Genomic DNA, 21038 nt, shown 5'->3' with positions numbered 1-21038 from the left:
ACGATGTTAACACCTTAAGAACCAACTACTTGCCTATTAAATTTTGTGACTTATATATTTAATTGTGATAAAATGAACAAATAGACAATGAGTGTGTCAGAATAATATTTTCCCAATAAGATGATATGGGACTGTGCAATAAGTTATTTTTAAGAATGACTTTGTGATAGTCATGTTCTCTCAGTACATCTTCCCGAGGCAATGGAGTTAACTGACTGTAAAACTCCAGTTTTAACCCTTGCCGAACAGGGCTGGAAATTCTGGGCTTGATCGTAGCACCACCAGTGGCTATTACAAGTTATGTCCCTTCTATCTCCCTCCTATTGACCAATCAGATTCCACCTCTCACATCACTTGCATTTGCTTGAAATTAAAATGGCGCCAATCAAGACGATCTGATCGATAATCAAGATCTATATTGTAAAAAAAAAAGGGTCTTACTTCGAGAAGTGCATCAAATCATGTGAGCACCATCATTAAGAACATGAAAAGATTTGGAAACTATCTGTTGACACTAAGTTGTCGGTACACATGCTTTGCAAATACTGCAATGGACCAAAATCCTCACGTCAGTTTACGAACTGGATGTAGATTTTGTTACGTGATTTGATTGGACTAAGCATGGTTTCCTTAGTCCAGCCAAAATAAAACTCCATTTTTCCAGCCAAGTTCGGCAAGGGTGGAAACTGGACTTTTACAGTCAGTTAACTCCCTTGAAGATGGATCCAACATAGAATGTGCAGAAACAGTACAGTGTATTATACCTTATATTTCATTGAGCTATGATAAAACTTCATAATTGTTTATTGCTAAAAATCATGGATGCATATCAATGCATATATTTTTCAATTCAATTGAGTGAGTAATCATTTTGTTCACAGATATTGTGACAAATATTCATTTGATAGTATATTAGGAGTCAAAACCATATAACGTATAAACATTGACAAATTGCCTCACAGACTTCACAGTACATTGGCATGATTAGTTAGAAGATGATAACTGACTTACTACTACACATAACAATTTTAATAATTGACAATTAAACATATCTGTACTTGTATCATCTTTATGAGGTATTATGTATAAATTGGCTTGTAACAATCATATTGTACCAAATGCAACTATATGTTAATCTGTTGAGTATGAACTGCATACATAACCTACTGGTGAGTGAGTGAGTTGGGTTTAACGCCGTTTTTAACAGTATTCCAGTTATATCCCGGCGTACATAACCTACTGATGTACATTATTGTATGAAACTAATGGGATTTAAACACATGAATACAGAGAAAATACAAATAAATTAAATACTGGGTGTGTACACAACATAATGAAACTAAGACGACTGATCTTATGATATTACAGTAAACTACGTTTATAACAGACACGCTTATAACGAACTGACGGATCTTTTTGGTGTGTGTGTGTGTGTGTGTGTGTGCGTGTGCGTGTGCGTGTGCGCTCGCACACATGTGTATGTATGTATACATGTATTTTTGTTCATTTAAACTGAAATGGAATGCTGTTTACTGAGCATGTATCATGTGAACAAATACATGACGATCATATCATTTAAGTACACATAAACAGGGAAAGTTTTAAACTATTAAGGAAAGATATTTGCACAACTTTGACACACTTGTATTCATCCTGAAAATGATATCTTGATTAATATTGTAATATTACATGATACATTTTCCAGTCATACTAATTTTATCTTGTGTCAAGGCAAATATGTCATGATGCAGCTTGGCGTTAACTGAAGGTCATGCAGATAAATGTCAACATACATTGTGGACCTAAGAATTAAAAGTGTAATTTTTAAAATGCTGATTTTATGGTCAGAAGTTGTTGGAATGTTGTTTTGTTATGAATGTCAGGAACTGGGGAAATCCACCCTCATCCAGCATAAAAATGTTCATTGAAATCACATTTCACTCATATCTTGTCTCACTGTTCCATGTTCATCACATTTTTGTTACTAGAAGATAACATTGGTTTTTTTTTACAATTGTCCTCTGTTTTAAAGTTCCAGAATGACACTTTTCCACTATGATCTAGGAATCGTCCAAATGCAGAGAGACATAGGACCCAGAGGAATTGTCCGAGTTGAAGAAGCCACACTTGTCCTGCGTGCTTGAGATGGTCTCGGTGGGGGTGAAGTTGGTGGGCGTGGCAGTGAAGTTGGCAGGTGTGGTGAAGTCAGCTGGCAGCATCTGCTGTTTCTGCAGCTCCTTGGCACACAGTCTAGCCTTTTCCCTGAAACAGTATCACAATAAACACTGGCTACCAGTCAACATCAACAATGTTTTATCAGGAATATTCAGGAGCTACATGTAGTATTTCGGACAGTGATAGAATGAGGCACAAACCTGCTTGCCTGAGTCTGTTCATCTAATGTTAAAAGTATGCAAACGATAGTAGATTTTCAGGTTGTCCCAGTGTGACCCCAATGCCCTTATATGTTATCACTAGAGTTGCTGGTAAACATTTCAGGTTAATTTCTATCACTGTAGGATCTCCTAAAATGCAGCTGACTTAGCCATGGCTGCTTCAGTCTATTAGACTGTTTGTTTTCTAAACATATCTAGTTATATTACATAAACAACTCCACTGTGAAGATCTTGGTTACAATTGGTCTTCAGCAACCCATGCTTGTCATAAGTGGCGAGTAACAGAATCAGGTGGTCAGGCTCCCTGACTTGGTTGATGCATGTTATTATATCCCAATTGCATAGATTGATGCTCATGATGTAAAATGCTGATTTTTAAGTTCCAGGCTTGAATATTCACCGACCTTGGTCATGTAGCTGGGGTACTGCTGAGTGAGGCATTTAACAAACAAACATAAACAACTAATAAAAAATGAGCTGAGGTAGTTGTATTTTACTAATGAGCTTACTCTCATTCAAATAATTGTTCAGGTGAAAGCACCTTTTTCCCTTTTAAAAACATGATGAAAGAACCAAATTCTGGTGCCAAATGTCTCATACCAAAATATTAGACTAAACGCTAGTAATGATTACACAGTTATGTATGCACGTCTTTGATATCCAAGGTTTCAAAGGAATCAGTGGTGTAGGAGATTATCTTACCTGTATGTATGCACGTCTTTGATATCCAAGGTTTCAGTGGAATCAGTGGTGTAGGAGATTATCTTACCTGTATGGAGCCTGTTCTTCGGGGGCCATGGTCCTCCAAGCATGCCCCATTATCTTGCTGATGTTGGATGTGTGAACTCCAGGGTTGGCACTGTACATGAAACCAGTTCAATCACAAACATTCCACAACACAGAGAACTCTGACAAGCAAAAGTCACAAAAACAAAATTAAAACCCTATTTTTTTAAATACTGATTTCTTTACAACTAACATATGAGATGAAATTAGGTTACCCGGTATTACATTTAATGCCTTCTTAAAGGAAATTAAAAATACATGTTTTCAAGCCTCAAGTAATGGTCAAGATATACAGAACTTTGTTACAGATAATATCTACTATATAACTATATCAAATGTTAACATAATTGATAATTGTTTTTTTGTGCTTGAAAATATATCATAAATGAAACATTAAGAGCTTCTCAAAATTGGCCATTTCAGGTAAGGTATCAAATTGTACAGCATCTGAAAACATTCTCATTATACAATTATATTAAATATATCTTATTTTCAAGCTTTTTCAACCTTCATATGTGGCCGAAATATGGTTTTCATACTTAATGAATGTTCTTCTGTTCAATCTGCTGAACATCATGAATCCATTCATCCAGGAAGTTTTCCGCAGATCAGTTTTACCCGACTTTGTCACATCCCTTGATCTGCAGAAGAAAACATTTTAGATGAAACATAAACAGCCACAGAAAAAGGTACCTTTTCAAGCATGCTCTATTCTATTGGGTGCAAAGGGAGTAAAGATGAAATAACATCACTCCATCAACAAGATAAAAGCAAACACTTCAACATTAACCTGTACTGGTTATGAAACTTAACATGAAAGGTTTTTTAAACCACTGATGTTATATCATAATGTGTCAGGTCAATGTGGGACGAAAGCCCCAAAAGACTCCAGTAGGGGGTATGGTGCTGACAGACCTTGGATTAGGAGCATATCAACTGTACATCTGGGTCGTTCGTTCGTGAGTTTGTAAATTCGTTCGTGAATTCGTTCGTTCGTGAGTGAGCGAGCGAGCATGGTTTTACGCCGCTTTTAGCAATATTCCAGCAATATCACAGCGGGGGACAACAAAAATGTCGGGGACTCGAACCCACAACCAGCAGACCTTGGCAGCTGAGGGATGCAGCGGGTTCAGGAATCTTAGAACCAGGGGTCCGGAAACCGTCATATGCGCCGGACATGTCCGATTGGGAATCTCAAATGTCCGTTTTAAAATATTGCTTACCGGACATTTTAAAAAGTATTGTCCGGACATTCTTAAATTTTGACCGGACATGATCAACAGTTAGGACTGAGCAGTTTCTGTCTGCAGTTGCAACACAATGAAGATTAACTACACTGACAAGCTTTGTTTGTTTTGATTGCTGTAAATACATCGTACCTACACGATAGTCCAATCAATCAATCACTGTAATAGGCAATAAACTGAGTTGACACTGATTAATCGAGGATTAATTACTGAGAACATCTTGTTAATTTGAGTGAAAGGTGTTTACAACTGTACATTAATACCTTGCATCATCGATGTACCTCATTATCCTCACAATGCTACAATACGTAACCTCAGACAAGAAGCGAAAGCGTGACGACAGCCAGTCGACCGATGCAGATCAGTCGAGCGGATCTGCCAAACCCTCAAAGTCTGGACGATCATTTTGTAAGTCATGGCTAACGACTTTCACTTGGTTGACATACAATGAGGATTTGCAGATTTTATTGTTTTTCAGTAGCTAGTCGTATATTGAATCTTGATTGACCGCCATTTTGCTTTCTCGGACGATCGATATCCAATTTTTTTATGGTCAATAATTAAGTATAGATGAAAAAAGTATTCAAATAACTATTGCTATCAACGATATTTTAGTATTTGTGATTAAATTATCTGTCTTGTTTTTAAAAAAATCTTTAGTTTAAAAAAAACTTTTCCCGTGAGGTCACGTGATAACCAAATATGGGATAATAGTCTCGATCCAAATGTTACAACGCGTACACTTGAGCAGACTCATGAATATAACTCATGAATATTAATTAGACCGTTCACTACGTTAACAGATCGTTATTATAACAGAAACAAACGTATGTTTTCCATGTAAATCTAAAATGATATTATTTGTTATTAATTGTCCTGTGAATTAAAAATTTAAATTGAAACAATTCATAATTCATCATATTATGAATACGTAAACTTGTAATGTGTGTGAAAAGTTGTACTAAAATACGCTATTTGAAGGGGGCGTGGCCTAAATGCAAATGTCCGATTGGGATTTTAAATTTTCCGGACCCCTGCTTAGAACACTGCCCCCATCCTCCTAAGTGGCTTCAGTGGACAAGCTAATTACACATTACAATACTGCTTGCTCAGATTAATGTATGCTGTAGTCATAATATAACAGCTAGATCTAGGCTGTCTGTAAATATATCTTGCACCAGACGAATCAATGATGGTCCATCATCAGGAAGTAATCATACCAGGAAACAATGATGACAGTCAGTCAGGACACGGTGGTTGACCATCCAAGTGAAAACATGAGACAGTCATCGATACAGCACAAATAGTGCTGTAAGGGGCCCAACATTCTGACATTTTGAACACAGTCTACCTACCCCTCTGATGAGGTTGACGAGGCAGGCCTGTATCTCTGAGACTGAAGCTGGGCAATCTGGGACTTCTGGCTGCGAGTCAGGCCGAGACTCTGGAGGGAAACGTCTTCAGGGTCCTCTGTAGTGAAAGGTCAATGTCAGTGCCCTGCTCCAATAAGTATATGCAATTTTTTTTAGAAATTATCAACTCAAAATATTTTCTACATTTGTATGATCACATGTAATTCTTAATCAACATTGACAAAACAAGTGTTTTTATATACAGATATGATCCATCAATAATAACTAAAGCATACATTATGATTATGGCCTATGGTAAATGAAAATCATCGTACCATTTCCAATAGCATCCACTTCACAATTAATAGGCTCCATTTGAAAACGTTCATCATCCTCAACATCAAAATAATGCTGATTCCCTGTATCAGCTGAGTTAATATTTAAGTTATTAAATGGAGATCGTTTGGGTGTATACTGCTTCCGTTTGTTCTTCCTACTGCCTGGAGTGAGTGGGTCCAACTTGGAGGCAAGAGAAGACTGCTGGGGAGAGAGGAAGGCCGAGGAGGAGGAGGGGATCTGGATGGTCTGCAAAACGTTGTCAGGGGAGACAGCTTGAGAATGTGGCAGGTCAGGGTCGAAGCTTGTGTCTCGCTCACTTCTGCACCAATCAACTTGGCCAATATTCTTGAAAATAAGACGATTACTTTCAAAGCAAAATTTAAACAGGTAAATTACACATGCTGATAATGATGCAGAAAAATGAATTTAGTTGAATTGAGAAAAAGAATACTCTACCTGTTTAACTGATCTGGGCCTATATTTATGCTTCCCATTGGTAAATTATTTATAAATATCACTCTTTTTGCGTCAAAAGAAAACTAAAATGTTCTGACATTGGTGGTTTTGCCAGTGTACTAGTATTTGCTTTCGTGGGAAGAAGATTCATGAACATTGATTATATTGTCTTATGAAAGCTGAATGAGTGAAAGCTGTTTATGTCACAGTAGGCAATATTCTAATTCTATAACAAGAATCTATATGAAAATTCAAATCTAGAACTCGTAGCGGACAGCCTGAGTAGTGACCCATACAATGACACACAATTAACCAGGTTAACATAGTGTCCCACATTTTGCCAGCTCCTGCTGTGAGCATGGGGTCCTGTCACACGTATATACTTGCCATGATGTTGCCCCCGAGGTTGAAGGTTGTTGTGTTCTCCTTGTTGCCTTCCCTGTGGTCAGGGCTGGACAGGAGACTCAAGGAGGTCGGGACAACGTGGCTTAAGTAGCGTGCAGGTAGCTGGGGCGACCTCGGCTCCTGTAACAGTTTCAGGAGAATCAATTGAGCGAGTGAGTGAGTGAGTGAGCGAGTGCTTGCCACCGCATTAACTCAAACTCTATCTATACTCTTCAAAAAAAGAAAAGAAACGCTAAGCTAGATTTGTGTGAGGTAGGAAAATACATTTATACAAGGAACTATACAAGGTATTGAGCCAAATGTTGTGGAGAGAACACCTGGTGATTGTAGTCATATCAGTTATCGGTACATAGGAAAAGTCAAAGGTGAAGGTCAGCTACCATCAATAACGCTTATGTCCCCAGTTGGAATCGGTAGCGACCTGACATCTCCTGCCAATGGAAGAGACGAGTATGCGAATTACATCCTGGGTAATGGTAGTTCACTGTGACTCGCCCTTCAACGCAAAAGCCAACTGCTGCAGCTTCTGGGGTTGTGGTTGATGTCGGCGTAGCCGTCTATCCAATTCATCCCACAGGTGCTCTATCGCGTTCAAATCCCGGGATCTGGAGGGCCAGGGGAGGATGTGCGATAGGAAAATTTCGTTGATGTATTGTTGAGCAGTAAGATTGCCCTGGATAGGGACCAAACCTGTCCTGCCATGAGAGATAGCCGCCCACATCATAATGCTACCCCAATCAAACCTGTCCACTTCCAGTGCGCACTTTCCAGCATAACGTTCTCCCAGATGTCTGTTGACCCGTGCTCTTCCATCCCCTCGACGGAGGAGAAATCTTGATTCGTCACTGAACAAGACATCTCTCCATCACAGTTGAGGCTATACCCTTTGTTGTCGACACCAATGCAGATTTTGTTGATGATGTTGTTGACTCAATATGATGAGTCGAACAGGATGTCTTGCTCTAAGATCTGCTGCTCTTAAACGTAGGTGGCTCAGTCGTATGTAGCGATCTTGGGCGGGTGTGGTTACTCTTGGTCGTCCCGACCTTAACCCATGCTGTTGAAACCGATCCCATAGCCTTGTGATGGTGCTGGGCGCTACATTGGAAACCCTGGTACAGCTGATCGGGATTCCCCTGCCTGCAATCTTGGCATGTTGAACTGTCACTGTTCGAGTGACGCAGATGCCAGGCAATCAAAAACCCTGCACTTTAATACCATTCATAGTGTGGAGTGTGTGCAGCTCCATGGCCCTTTTGTTAATGCACTGGGTGCGTTTTTCTGAATTGTACGTGTTTCCCGACTAATGGTTTTCATGTCCTTGTTGTGATCATTTTGATCCAGGAAATTTGTCACCTACACTATAACACATTAAACCTCTTCATTTTGCACCTCTTGGTCCACTAATTTTGCTTTAAATGACTCAAAATATCAATATTGCATTGTTGTTTTTTGAAGAGTATATCTATCTTTATCTATAAATATATATGTGAAGACAATGTTTCTTCATGGTCACTGCAGCATCCTTAATTATGTATCATTATGTATATCTAATGTGGCATATCCATTCTAATTTTTAGTGGGGGCAGCGGGATAGCCTAGTGGTTAAAGTGTTCTCTTATTACGTCGAAAAACCCGGGTTCGATTCCCCACATGGGTACAATGTGTGAAGCACATTTCTGGTGTCCCCCGGCTTGATATTGCTGGAATATTGCTTAAGTGGTGTAAAACAATACTAAATCGCTCACTAATTTTTAGTGGAAGTAGTATATGTATCTCTTTTCCCTAATTTGTATCATACCTAAGCAGGATGTACAGGTCACACAAATCTCAGAAAAAATACAAACTATGCCTTACCATCAAAGATGAAGAAAACCTCAGACAATCATTTGCTTCAACTTCTTGACTGAAGAAGGGGTCATATTCACCTAAAAACAAATTTGTAAGAGTTAAAAACAGAACATTTTTTTTTACCAAAAACTTTTACAGAATGTAGTTCATTTCTCAGAACATGCTATATGTATTAAATCAAATGAAACATTTCTGGATCAAGTTAACAATAAACACAATTGTTTTGGATAAATCTTGTCTCATTGAAATCAGATCTTTTACTATGATAGGATCCTCTCAATGTGAAGATCTGACAAACCCTCTATATTAGATCACGTGAATCCTAAGCAAGTTTTCAGCACATATTCAAAATGAAGGATACATGGATTCTCGAACAAATCACATGTCAGCTACATCTCTTTTTTCTTTTTGGCCTTATTCGGAAAAGTCGCTGTCAGCAAAAGAAAGCCGCCGCCGAACACAACAGTATATCCTTTTGGATGTAGATGCTTTGGTGGTCAGAGACATGATATATAAAATATCCACAACAATATAATACCACAGCTGTATATTTTTGCATTCAGATCCCTTTGATTATATTGATTTCGGAGATACAGAAATCAGATATGCTGCTCTGGATGCTTCACTCATACAGAGAATTTAAAAACCTAGACTGTTTGTCTGATGAGAAAGTTCTATGCGACCTTCTATGGACGCAGAGAGGGTTCATATCTGTGTTAAAGATCTTATTTTATCAGATTGGTTATGGATGAAACGTTTAGTTAATGCTTTCACCTGCAATTTTATTTGAGCTGTCTTGACATTATATTTTTTTTTATTCCACACAGGAGCCAGGATTTGAGTCAGCATTAATAATAAAGCTGCCCAATGACTATGTTAATTACGTCCCAAATTCTATACGTAATACACTTTAAACCACTTCTCAAGGATAAATATTGTTTTGGTTGTATCGAATACTTTGCTTCATCTGACGTCACATCCAGCATAAACTGTATTTGAGTGAGATATTACAGTCCTCACATGAGTTGACAACTTCCTCCTCCTGCTCCGTGTTGACAAACCAGGGTGCGACGGCATTGTCATTGAAGAAAGGCAGAAAGGAGGAGGTTGGCACTGTGGAATCCTGGGAGCAGTCTTTGCTCTCTGTTGCCCTGGGAACGTGTTGTGGCACTTGGTGGTCGCTGGTGGAGTCTACTGTAGGAGACGACAGCTTCAACCGCCGACTCAAACTGCGCTTGTCATTCAGGGGTGTCTTTTTCTATTGACAAATCAAAATATGATACAGAGAGATAGATATGAAACAACAGTAACAGGTCATAATAAAAAGATTACTGGGAGTGCAAAAATGTTAAAATATTTTGTAAAATTATTTGGGCTCTTGAAGAACCAAATGCTCAACAATTTTTACATCACTTTTCCTCATATTGAGAAAATGGATTTTAAGTACCGTATGTCCTTTCATGATACATTCAGTCTGCAACTTCAACCAAAACTCCGAGGACTGAGTTTAGTAACATTCTGTCTGGTTTAGAAAAATCAGATAATAAATGCTACATGTTTACAGTAAAATCGAGTGAAAATGATGCTAAGAGCAAAGTTCAGGCGCGTGGATTGAAAAAGGTTTGGGCACAGATTGTACTAAAACACAAATTTACTCTGTGACAAAAACTTTTTTATTCTACCACCAAAAACATGGCTTTTGGCATCATCTTCAGTAAAGTTTAGTGTTATCATATGAGCTTACAAGACTGAACAGAATTTTATTAGACTTAGGCTTTAGACCAGTGGCAAACGTCACAGACTGCAAATTATTTTGTTACCTCAATGTTTCAGGACATCATTAGACCTTATATTGCAATTCAAGAAAAACATACCATGTAGTCTCTTTCATTCCTACTTTTGTTTCCTTTGTCAGTGTAAACAGATCTGTTTTCTGAAACGATTAATGATCATACAACTACATACAACTGAATGATCATATTGAGACCAATAATACAACCTTTAATAAACAATCTACAGTCCATTTGTGGGGTAAAGACACTGCAGTATGTCACTTGTGATTGGTTGGTTGGTTTGTTGTTTAAAGCCGCACTCAGGAATATTCCAGCTATATGACTGCGGTCTGTAAATAATTGAGTCTGGACCAGACAATCAAGTGATTAATATCATGTGCATTGATCCATGCAATTGGGATCGATGACATGCATCAATCAAGTCAGTGAGCCTGACCACCCGATCCCGTTAGTAGCCTCTTACAACAAGCAAAGTCACCTTTTAGGGCAAGCATGGGTAGCTGAAGACCTATTCTACCCTGGATCTTCACGGGTAATGTCACTTGTGAAAACACCCCATTAACTGATGTTTAAAATACCTTAGCAAAAATCCTGTTTTACAACTTTTCTACTTTGGTGACCTACAGTAAAACCTGGATAAAACAAACTCAAGTGAATCACGAAAATCAGTTCAAAACATTTGTAGTTCAATACTCGGGAACATGCCAGCCACCTTCGATAGAAAAGAGAATAGAAAATGTTCACCAAAGTATCACTAAACCAATTCAATAAAATCTTTTTCAACATTTTCAGTATCAGCTCACCATGTAACTTTCTAAAGTTTGTTATTTCTGATTGTTTCTTAGTGACAACAAAACAGACAAGTATTTTAAGAGGGTCAACAATATCACATTCCCTTAGAATCAATGTCATCTGAAAAAAAATTAATCATACAATATCTAGACCACTGGCGGATCCAAAGGGTGTGTGTCGGGGGATGCTCACTCCACCAAAACATGGCGACATCTCAGGTGTTACTGTTCACTTCGTGACTTCGTGAAAATTCTAAATCTACTTCAACTTTTGAAATCGGTTATGACACACACTTGCTTATCGTTATACCCTGAATTCAACAATATTCCAGCCATGTTCCCAAGGCAAAGGCGTTAACTGACTATAAAAGTCCAGTTTCCACCTTTGCAAAACTAGGCTGGTATTTCAGAGTTGCAGTTTGGCTGGACTAATGAGTCTATGCATAGTCCAATCAAAATCGTGTAACGAACTAGACATCCGATTCCAACGTGCAGATTACGGTCGACTACTGGATTTGCAAAGCATGTGTACTGTCAACTTGGCGTTGACAGATATTTTCCAAATCTTTTCATGTTTTTTGTCAAAGTGCTCAAGTGATTTGATGCACTTTGCGGGGTAAGACCCGTTTTATTAAAATAAAGATCTTGATTATCGATCAGATCATCTTGACTGGATGCTGCCATTTTATTTGAAGCAAATGCAAGTGATATGAGGGATGGAATGTGATTGGTCAATAGGAGGGACGAATGAGGGACATAACTTGTAATAGCCACTGGTGGCGCTATGATTGAGCCTGGAAATTCCAGCCCAGCAAGTGTGGAAGCTGGACTTTAATAGACAGTTAACTCCCTTGCCTCAGGAAGATGTATTCCAGCTATATCACGGCAGCCTGCAAATCCACCGTCAATGGGGTAAAATGACAGCCAAGTCACAGAGCCAAATCACCCACTTTTGTTGGCTCTAAGTACAATAATCATGAAGTAGTGGGAACTTCTCTACAACCTCTACATCTCCAGGGCTCTCCCTGGATCCATTCCTGAACTTCTCAGGTTCTCAAATTATCTGCTGTTGGAGACATGGAGGATGGAAAAATCATGGTTGTTATAGCTTGTCAGTATTTCAAGTAATATATTGACTGACCCATTTCAGTGCGAAGTTGTAACGTTAATGATGTCATTGAATTTGAGTAGGGGACACCCAGTTCGGAACATAGTTTGACAATGGTGTTCTCCAGGTAGGCCACATAGCTGATAATTCTCTGCATCATCACCACCTGTATCAAAAGAAAAGCTTGTATTCTGAATAATTCACAATTATCCATGATGATTTAGAAAGCACTATTATGAACGTTCAGTTAACTTTATCATTGTTATTAGTCAATAGCTTAGTAATACTGGGATAAATGGCGCAAGTTTCATTTCACTTATGAATCTAAATGTGACGTAAACTTATGATAACAGGTAAACAAAACCACAATGATCAAATATGAATTAATGTGTTTTACTGTAATAAAACACTGTGAAAGAGAAGTTCATCAAAAATGTTTTCAAAAGAAATACACATTAATTATATTGTTATTGTGATGTGATTTATTTCAGGCAAAGATACACAGTGTGACTATTATTGGTCACATGATAATAACAATGATTTAATTATTGTCATAATGCCACAAACCACTTCCTTTAGAAATTGTAAACATATTTTTTTTTTTTAATACATATACAGCAATTAACATATTAATCACTTTACATCTTCACATTTTCTGCTTTTTGGTTTGTATTTCAACACCCCAACCAGCAATACACCCCAGCTGTAAATAATCAAATCAGGACCACTAGACAAACCAGCGATTGATATTTTCAGTAAATGCTAACATCCCACACCATCAGAGTATGATGACACGCAGTCAACAGTCACCCTGCTTAACGTCCCAATCCATTTAGTCGCCAAGTTTACCCCAGATCCCACATTGTTATGAGTACATATGTAGTGACAAGATCCGGCAGGAACACAACCAAACCCCAAGAGCCTAAAGGTGTAGTTTACAAAATTGACTGCAACTGTCGACAATCTTACGTAGGTGAAACATCCTGCCCAATCAACACCAGAATGAAAGAGCATAAAACCTCCACCATTACATCCGACCGCAAATCAGCCATCTTGGACCATATCAGCAACTGTCCCAATCACATCATCAACTGGGACAACGTCCAAATCCTTGCCAACAACCTCCACGATTTCACTTAAAGGAAACTAACAGAAGCAGTCCACAATCGCTGCCACAAGCCATCAACCAACAGAGAACAAGGCTATTTCATCCCATCCGCCTACTATGAACTCATCAAACAATAATCACTTATCTTGTTTATTGGCTTGATGTCCCTATGTGTTCTCTGTCCATCTTGTTGTGACAGCATCATCCCTTTGTTGTCAACACCTACCAATGTTATCCCACTCATGTATGCAATTGTTGTTACTGTTAATCCTCTATTGTTAATCCTCCACCTACTATATATATTCTGTACTATTCAGTCTTGCTTGACAACGGTATAAGGATCTATACCGAAACGTCACTTTTCACAGCATTAAAGAAGTTGTTATCCATAAAATTGTGTCTATTGTAGTGTTGTGTTGTTCACATGGTGCACGTGCACATTCGCGCACTGACAATTCGGATGTGACATCACATATCGAAGTGACGTCACTGGCGACGTCTGCTTGTCATTGTCATCGTGGTTTCTGAAGTAAACAGGCATTAACAAAAAAGGCATCTCGTTATCATTATGTACTAGTTACTGAAGAAATACTTAGGCCAATACACTACAATCTGGCGATGAGATAAAAACTTTGAAGAATAATACAGTCACAAGAAAATGTTCTTGGACGAATAAGTGGAATAACGCGGGACATTCAGAAAACAAGCGACGAGATAAAAACTTTGAAGAATAATACAGTCACAAGAAAATGTTTTTGGACGAATAAGTGGAATAACGCGGGACATTCAGAAAACAAGTGACGAGATAAAAACTTTGAAGAATAATACAGTCACAAGAAAATGTTCTTGGACGAATAAGTGGAATAACGCGGGACATTCAGAAAACAAGCGACGAGATAAAAACTTTGAAGAATAAGACAGTCACAAGGAAATGTTCTTGGACGAATATGTGGAATAACGCGGGACATAGATTTTACAGAAACCAAGTTATCGGACAGAATGGATTCTCGGAAGTGTGGTACCTTGTGAACTGAGGACTTGACTTGCTCCAGCCAAATCTAAGACAACATGTTACAAAGAAACAAATAGGCCAGAAGATAACACATGATGGTGGAAACCCTACCCTGAGACAGTTTGAACCGTTGCAACAGTGTTAAAGAACCATGCAAGCATTTTTGCTGATGGATTAGGAACAGTGAAAGGAAAGGAAGCTAAAATCACAGTGAAACCCAATGCCAGGCCAATATTCATGAAAGCAAGACAAGTGCCATATGCCCTGAGAGAGAAAGTGGAGAAAGAACTAGACAGGTTGGAGAAAGATTGAGTGATTTTAAAAGTCAACTCAAGTGATTGGGCAACACCCATTGTTGTCGTTCCTAAGAAATCAAACGATGTGAGAATCTGTGGGGACTATAAAGTTACCTTAAACCAGTGGGTTGAAGTGGAAAAGTACCCCCTCCCAAAAGCGGCGGATTTGTTTGCAACTCTAGCAGGCAGTGAAATCTTCTCGAAAATTGATCTGACAAAAGCGTATCACCAAGTCCTGGTAAGTGAAGTAACCAAGAAGTTGCTTGTAATCAACACCCACAAAGGACTTTACTGTTACAATCGACTGCCCTTTGGCATCGCTAGTTGTCAAGCAATATTTCAACAAATCATGGAACAGATCCTGCAAGGTATACCTAGAACTGTCTCCTTTCAAGATGACATAGAAGTAGGAGGGAAGACAACAGAACATGTTCAACTTCTTGACCAAGTCCTTGAGAGATTAGAACACTTTGGAATTAGGGTTTGCAAAAGAAAATGCCAGTTTGCACAACCCAAAATTGAGTATTTGGGTCATGTGATCGATCGAAATGGATTTCATACAGTTCAAGAGAAGGTTGAAGCTATAACCCGAGCTCCAGAACCAACAAACAGAACCCAGCTCAGATCGTTCCTCGGAATGCTGCAATACTATGAACATTTTATCTCCAACCTATCGACGATGATTTATACACTCAACAATCTGCTAAAGGAAAACACTGAGTGGATCTGGACACCACAATGTCAGAAAGCTTTTAACCGAGCAAAACAAGCCTTGTCTTCAGCCGAAGTGTTGACACATCATGACCCAAAGAAGAAAATCAAGTTGGCATGCGATGCATCCAATTATGGACTAGGTGCAGTTATCTCACACATTATGGACGATGGAACTGAACAACCACTTGCATTTGCATCAAGAACACTGTCAAACAGCGAAAGAAATTATGCCCAGATTGAGAAGGAAGCACTTTCCCTGATATATGGAGTGAAGAAATTCCACGAATGTCTCTATGGCCACTCATTTACCTTAGGGACAGATCACAAGCCTCTTCTCTCAATTCTGGGACCCAAGAAAGGTGTACCAACTATGGCAGCAGCTCGTATGCAGAGATGGGCATTAATCCTAGCAGCTTACCAATACAACATTGAATTAAGAACCACTGATCAACATTTCAATGCGGATATGCTTTCTCGATTACCACTACAAGAAGAAAACATTCAAGATGAAGAAGACGTTGTATTCAACTTTTCCCACCTTGATACCCTACCAGTCACAGCCAAAATCATTGAAAGCGCAACCAGAAAGGACCGAACTCTATCGCGAGTCTATGCTTTCACACTGGAGGGATGGCCTGCAAGTGTGACCAATCCAGACCTACTGCCATTCTTTGCAAGAAGAAATGAACTGTCAATAGAACAAGGTGTTGTACTATGGGGACTCCGCGTGATCATACCATCCTCACTTCAGCTGAGAGTACTCAAAGAACTTCATTCCAACACATTGGCATTGTCAGGATGAAAGGAGTATCAAGAAGTTATGTTTGGTGGCCGTCACTTGATTCAGACATCGAGAAGGCTGTTAAATCCTGTGAAATTTGTACATCTGTGAGAAACATGACCAAATCCCGCACCACTGCATGAATGGCCATTGCCATCACAACCCTGGGAAAGAGTTCACAATGATTTTGCCGAATACAAAGGACGAAATTACTTCATTCTAATCGATGCCTATTCCAAATGGCCAGAAGTGTACCTGATGAATTCAACAACCACAAGCAAGACAGTTGAAACTCTGCGACATATCTTTGCTACACATGGCACACCAGAACAGTTAGTATCTGACAATGGCCCACAATTCACCTCAGAAGAATTCACCACTTTTATGAAGATGAATGGAATTAATCACCTGCGCGGTGCTCCGTATCACCCTGCAACCAAGGGTGCAGCGGAGAGATTTGTTCAGGTATTGAAGATGCACCTCAAAACTTCAGAAGAATCTGATCCCCAGAGACAGTTAGCAAATATGTTGATTGTGTACAGAACTACTCCTCACACAGTCACTGGAAGAACTCCGACAGAACTGCTAATGAAGAGAAAAAATCAGAACAAGACTTGACTTGCTTCAGCCAAATCTAAGACAACATGTTACAAAGAAACAAATAGGCCAGAAGATAACACATGATGGTGGAAACCCTACCTTGAGACAGTTTGAACCTGGACAAAGAGTAGCCGTCAGAAGATTTAGAGGTCCAAACAAGTCCCCTTGCTTACATTGTTGACATTGACAATCACCCCAGTCATGTGCATATTGATCACATTATTGTGGCTCCTAACAATGATTCAGGTAGTGCAGACATCCTTCACAGAAGAGAAATGCTGTTACCAACAACTTTGCAGACTACAAAGTCTACTTTTCCTGAGACATCACAGACCATGCCTCAGCAGCCTGCAACACCGCCATCCACCACTGAGACAACAATGACTCCAAACGACAATGCACCATCAAGTGAGATGTCTTTCCCCAACACCACACCAGCGCCATCCATGATGATGCGACGTTCACAATGACTTCGCCTACCTCCTAAAAGACTTGATTTGTGACTTTCCCGCATTGTGACTTTTTTGCATTCTCGCATTTTGACTTTTTCGCATTTCCTCCTCCTAGTGTAGCTTAAACTTGTTCGAGGTTGTGTTGTATATTCTAAACAGGGAGGAGTGTAGTGTTGTGTTGTTTACATGGTGCATGTGCACCTTCGCGCACTGACAATTCGGATGTGACATCACATGTCGAAGTGACATCACTGGCGACATCTGCTTGTCATTGTCATCGTGGGTTCCCAAGTAAACAGGCATTAACCAAAAAGGCATCTTGTTATCATTACGTACTAGTTACTGAAGAAATACTTAGGCCAATACACTACATCTATCTTGTCATCCGTCAACTTCTAAGTAATGCCTATCAAACAATTTACATATGTCGTGGCATGCAGAATGACTGATCACCTTTGTTTCCCTCCCATCCTGTGAGGATCCAGGAACATCTTTGCAGATTTCACTCAGACTGTCATTCAAGTTATGATGCCGAGTCCTGAAGCATTTTACATAATGCATAAAGTCAACAGCATTGTTGAGGCCTAATAAAAAGATATGTGGTTTCAATTACATGACCTACCATAATTTAAGGTGCTGACCATTATCATTTTTTCAGAACTCACTGTTTTGGGAACACATTATCCAAATACAGCAAAACTTAATAAGAGGTCTATAAAATAATTGAAGCCTACCTATACTATTAAGCAAGTTAGTACATTCCAAGTGTATCTGTGTGCAAGAAGGAAGAGCTTGTTTTCTGTCATTTAGGACTGATACTCTATGACAATAGAACCATTATTCATGTATAACAATGAAGATAACAATGAGTCTATGAATGCTCTGTGCTCCACATGAACCAGTGTATGACTGTTGTCTCCATGCTATTTTGATTAATAACCTTGACAAATTCAGTACTTTTGCTTCAGAACATAGTTTCTCTCACAAAGGCATCATTTGATTGGCATTTTTTTTTGCATTTTGTAACACAAATTTAACTTCAAAGAAAGCTGTGGCAGTGAATGTGTCACGGTATTAATCAGTATGGAGATAGTTTCATTAGGTAGTTTAAGATAGCATCAATTTGATAATGAAGTTTTCATGTTAATTTCTAACACTTTTATAAATCCCCTGCTCAGGGAATGATAGTATTATTTTATATATCTAAAAGTATGCCATCATATATTTCCAAATTATTCAATATGTGATTAACAGCATGTCATAAGTAAATATATGTAACACTTAATGAAAGAATTTACATCACATTCCAGCAGCATTTGCATACCTTTCATTTTCTCTGTGTCTCTCCATCATTTTGAGAGCAGTACGAGGAGTTCTGTTCTTTTTAGACGAGTTTGTTCTGCGTCTGCTACATGGAGATGCCTCATCAGTATTTTGGGGCAAAAAGTAGTAAAACTCTCTGGTTGACGGCCATGATACCTTTTAGCAAAAACAAACAATGCAATATGCACTGATTAGTGCAGTTTCAATAATAACTAATTTAGTCAGTGAGTATGTCAAGATGGTACATATCGAAGATTAATGCTTCAGAGTTCCAGGGGACACAGATTATTGATTGCAAAAAATGACAACGACAAAGGGTGTGCCTATTAATGTGGTTGTGATCACAAATATAATGGCTTGGTCTCTGTGTCTTGTAGCTCACTGATAACAGGACCTATGAAGACGAAGAAGCTTTAAAGTTAAAATACATCTTAAATAAAGAATATAACAAGTTCATAAATGCCAGTTAGGAATATTATTACAATTTGTTCCTTTTTGACTGCCATTGGTACTTAGTATGATATCCTAGATAAATATTTGCAGGAGGAGAATGATACAAATGGTACCAATCACAGAGTGATTTTTTTATATATACCTTCTTCTCTCCCGAGTTGAAATATACTTTATCTACAATAACCTCTGATGCTACTGTTTTCTCAGACTTAATATCTGGAGGCCAGTGGCTGATAGAAGCTTGTGTGGCTGCATCAATCTGTGAGGCTGTGTCTTCAACTTCCTCCTCCTTCCCATATGCTGGGAAGGGCAGGTCATCAAACAAACATTGTTCCTCATCAATATCGTCAGGAGAGGAAGGTGTGGGACTTTGTGGGGGGATATAAATGAACCTTTCATCCATATCTGAAATACAAACAGCTCTAACATAATTATATTTGTCTTGCTCTGGGGATATATTTGTGAGAAGAAAAGTGTTATTTGTCATGTGTGGACCCAAATATTGAATGTTAAGTATCCTGGTTATTGCAAGTGTACCAGAGCATGGAGACATGCAACAGCTGAAATCCTGGCTGACAGGTTTAACCTCTTCCATCACATGGGCAAGGTGTCCAACTAGGCCGAATCAGGTCTGTGGTTAGATCCAATCACAGGACTCAGAGAATTTGTTTTGTTGCTAAACAAGGACCCCTTGAGTTTCATTCTTAACTTCAAACACAAACAACAGGAATCACTGTCCTTTCATCCAACACCCCTCCCACACGTTTTAGTCGATGAGACACAATACAGCATTCATTCCCATTAAGCTACAGTCACTATTTAGTATTACATGTATAGGACCTAGGGCTGGGACGAGTCCAAATTTACTACCTGGGTACCCACCCCCCTATTACCCGACCCTACCCGGGTACCCGCTGTTGGTCTCAGGAGAGGTCTCAACATGTCCGATTGGGAACATTTTTAGCATAGCCATGGCAAAACGTATTAAGATACATGTATTAAACAATCTGGTCATTCATACACTGAAGCCGAATTAAGTTATATCTTTATTCAACCATATGAAAAATCAGAAGAAATTGGTGCATAGTCAGAAGGAAATGCGAACATTAGTGACTTGTAGTGTAACCATAGAGTTCTTGATATTTTTTGTCATTAAACAATATAGTACGTGACTAACCACAGGTCCGGGTAGTCCTGTGGGTACCCGGGTCCTACTCAGTACCCGGGTACCTGAGTAACCCGTCCCAGCCCTAATAGGACCTAATATTATTTGATAACAAAGTAGGCTAGTATGCAGTGTTCACCACCCCAACCCCAAGAGAAACACGATACACTTGTGATCTGTACAAACTTCTCATCTATTAACATGATTAATGAGATACTACTTTGATCAAATAGGCCACATTGCTTGTTGCATAAAGTTGCATGTTTCAAGTTCCCAAAGGTCAACAAATAAGGTATCAAAGTCAGTTCGTTTGCTTACGTTTTATGCATGTATGTTATTTCATTACACCAAACTGATGCACGTTATATATTTCATATATAAGCATACCTGTATGAAGCCTGTGAAATCAATAAAGCGACATGATTTCACATATTTCTCAACCCACGTAGCACCAAAGAGATTAAAAGTTCGCGCGTGCATTCTTTCATGACGTCATATCGCAGGCACGCACCTGTTTAATTAGGTCAAAAGATTATAAAATGTATGAATGCCTGCATTCCGTTCCTGTTAAATTAATGGGCCCAAGAAATATGAATAAACAAATATTTGA

At 38.8% G+C, this 21038-nt stretch overlaps 1 protein-coding gene across 1 annotated transcript; it reads right to left on the bottom strand.

The window, feature by feature from the left end:
* Positions 1 to 381: 381 nt before the first annotated feature.
* LOC124146686 lies at positions 382 to 20929 on the bottom strand. The gene is made up of 14 exons (XM_046517103.2): positions 20816 to 20929; positions 19406 to 19668; positions 18812 to 18966; positions 17941 to 18025; positions 12558 to 12690; positions 10707 to 10765; positions 9853 to 10090; positions 8839 to 8909; positions 6964 to 7101; positions 6117 to 6465; positions 5785 to 5899; positions 3722 to 3823; positions 3166 to 3255; positions 382 to 2262 (listed from the first exon to the last, which is right to left on the bottom strand). The coding sequence occupies exons 2-14, from the start codon at positions 19664 to 19666 to the stop codon at positions 2061 to 2063; spliced, it is 1998 nt and encodes a 665-aa protein (XP_046373059.2). The 5' UTR covers positions 19667 to 19668; positions 20816 to 20929; the 3' UTR covers positions 382 to 2060.
* Positions 20930 to 21038: the final 109 nt, after the last annotated feature.

Source organism: Haliotis rufescens, unplaced genomic scaffold, assembly GCF_023055435.1.
Source record: "Haliotis rufescens isolate VD_foot unplaced genomic scaffold, xgHalRufe1.0.p SCAF_3, whole genome shotgun sequence".
In the NCBI taxonomy this organism is placed as follows: domain Eukaryota; kingdom Metazoa; phylum Mollusca; class Gastropoda; order Lepetellida; family Haliotidae; genus Haliotis; species Haliotis rufescens.
The sequence above is the reverse complement of the archived record's forward strand: the minus strand, read 5'-3'. Positions and strand labels throughout refer to the sequence as shown.

Excerpts from the sequence above, each read along its gene's own strand:
- LOC124146686 (XM_046517103.2), bottom strand. The coding sequence starts at position 19,666 with ATGGATGAAAGGTTCATTTATATCCCCCCACAAAGTCCCACACCTTCC. Across the intron at positions 6,466-6,963 it reads ACCTCGGGGGCAACATCATG|AATATTGGCCAAGTTGATTG; the intron begins GCAAGTATATAC and ends CTTATTTTCAAG. Across the intron at positions 5,900-6,116 it reads AGTGGATGCTATTGGAAATG|AGGACCCTGAAGACGTTTCC; the intron begins GTACGATGATTT and ends CTTTCACTACAG.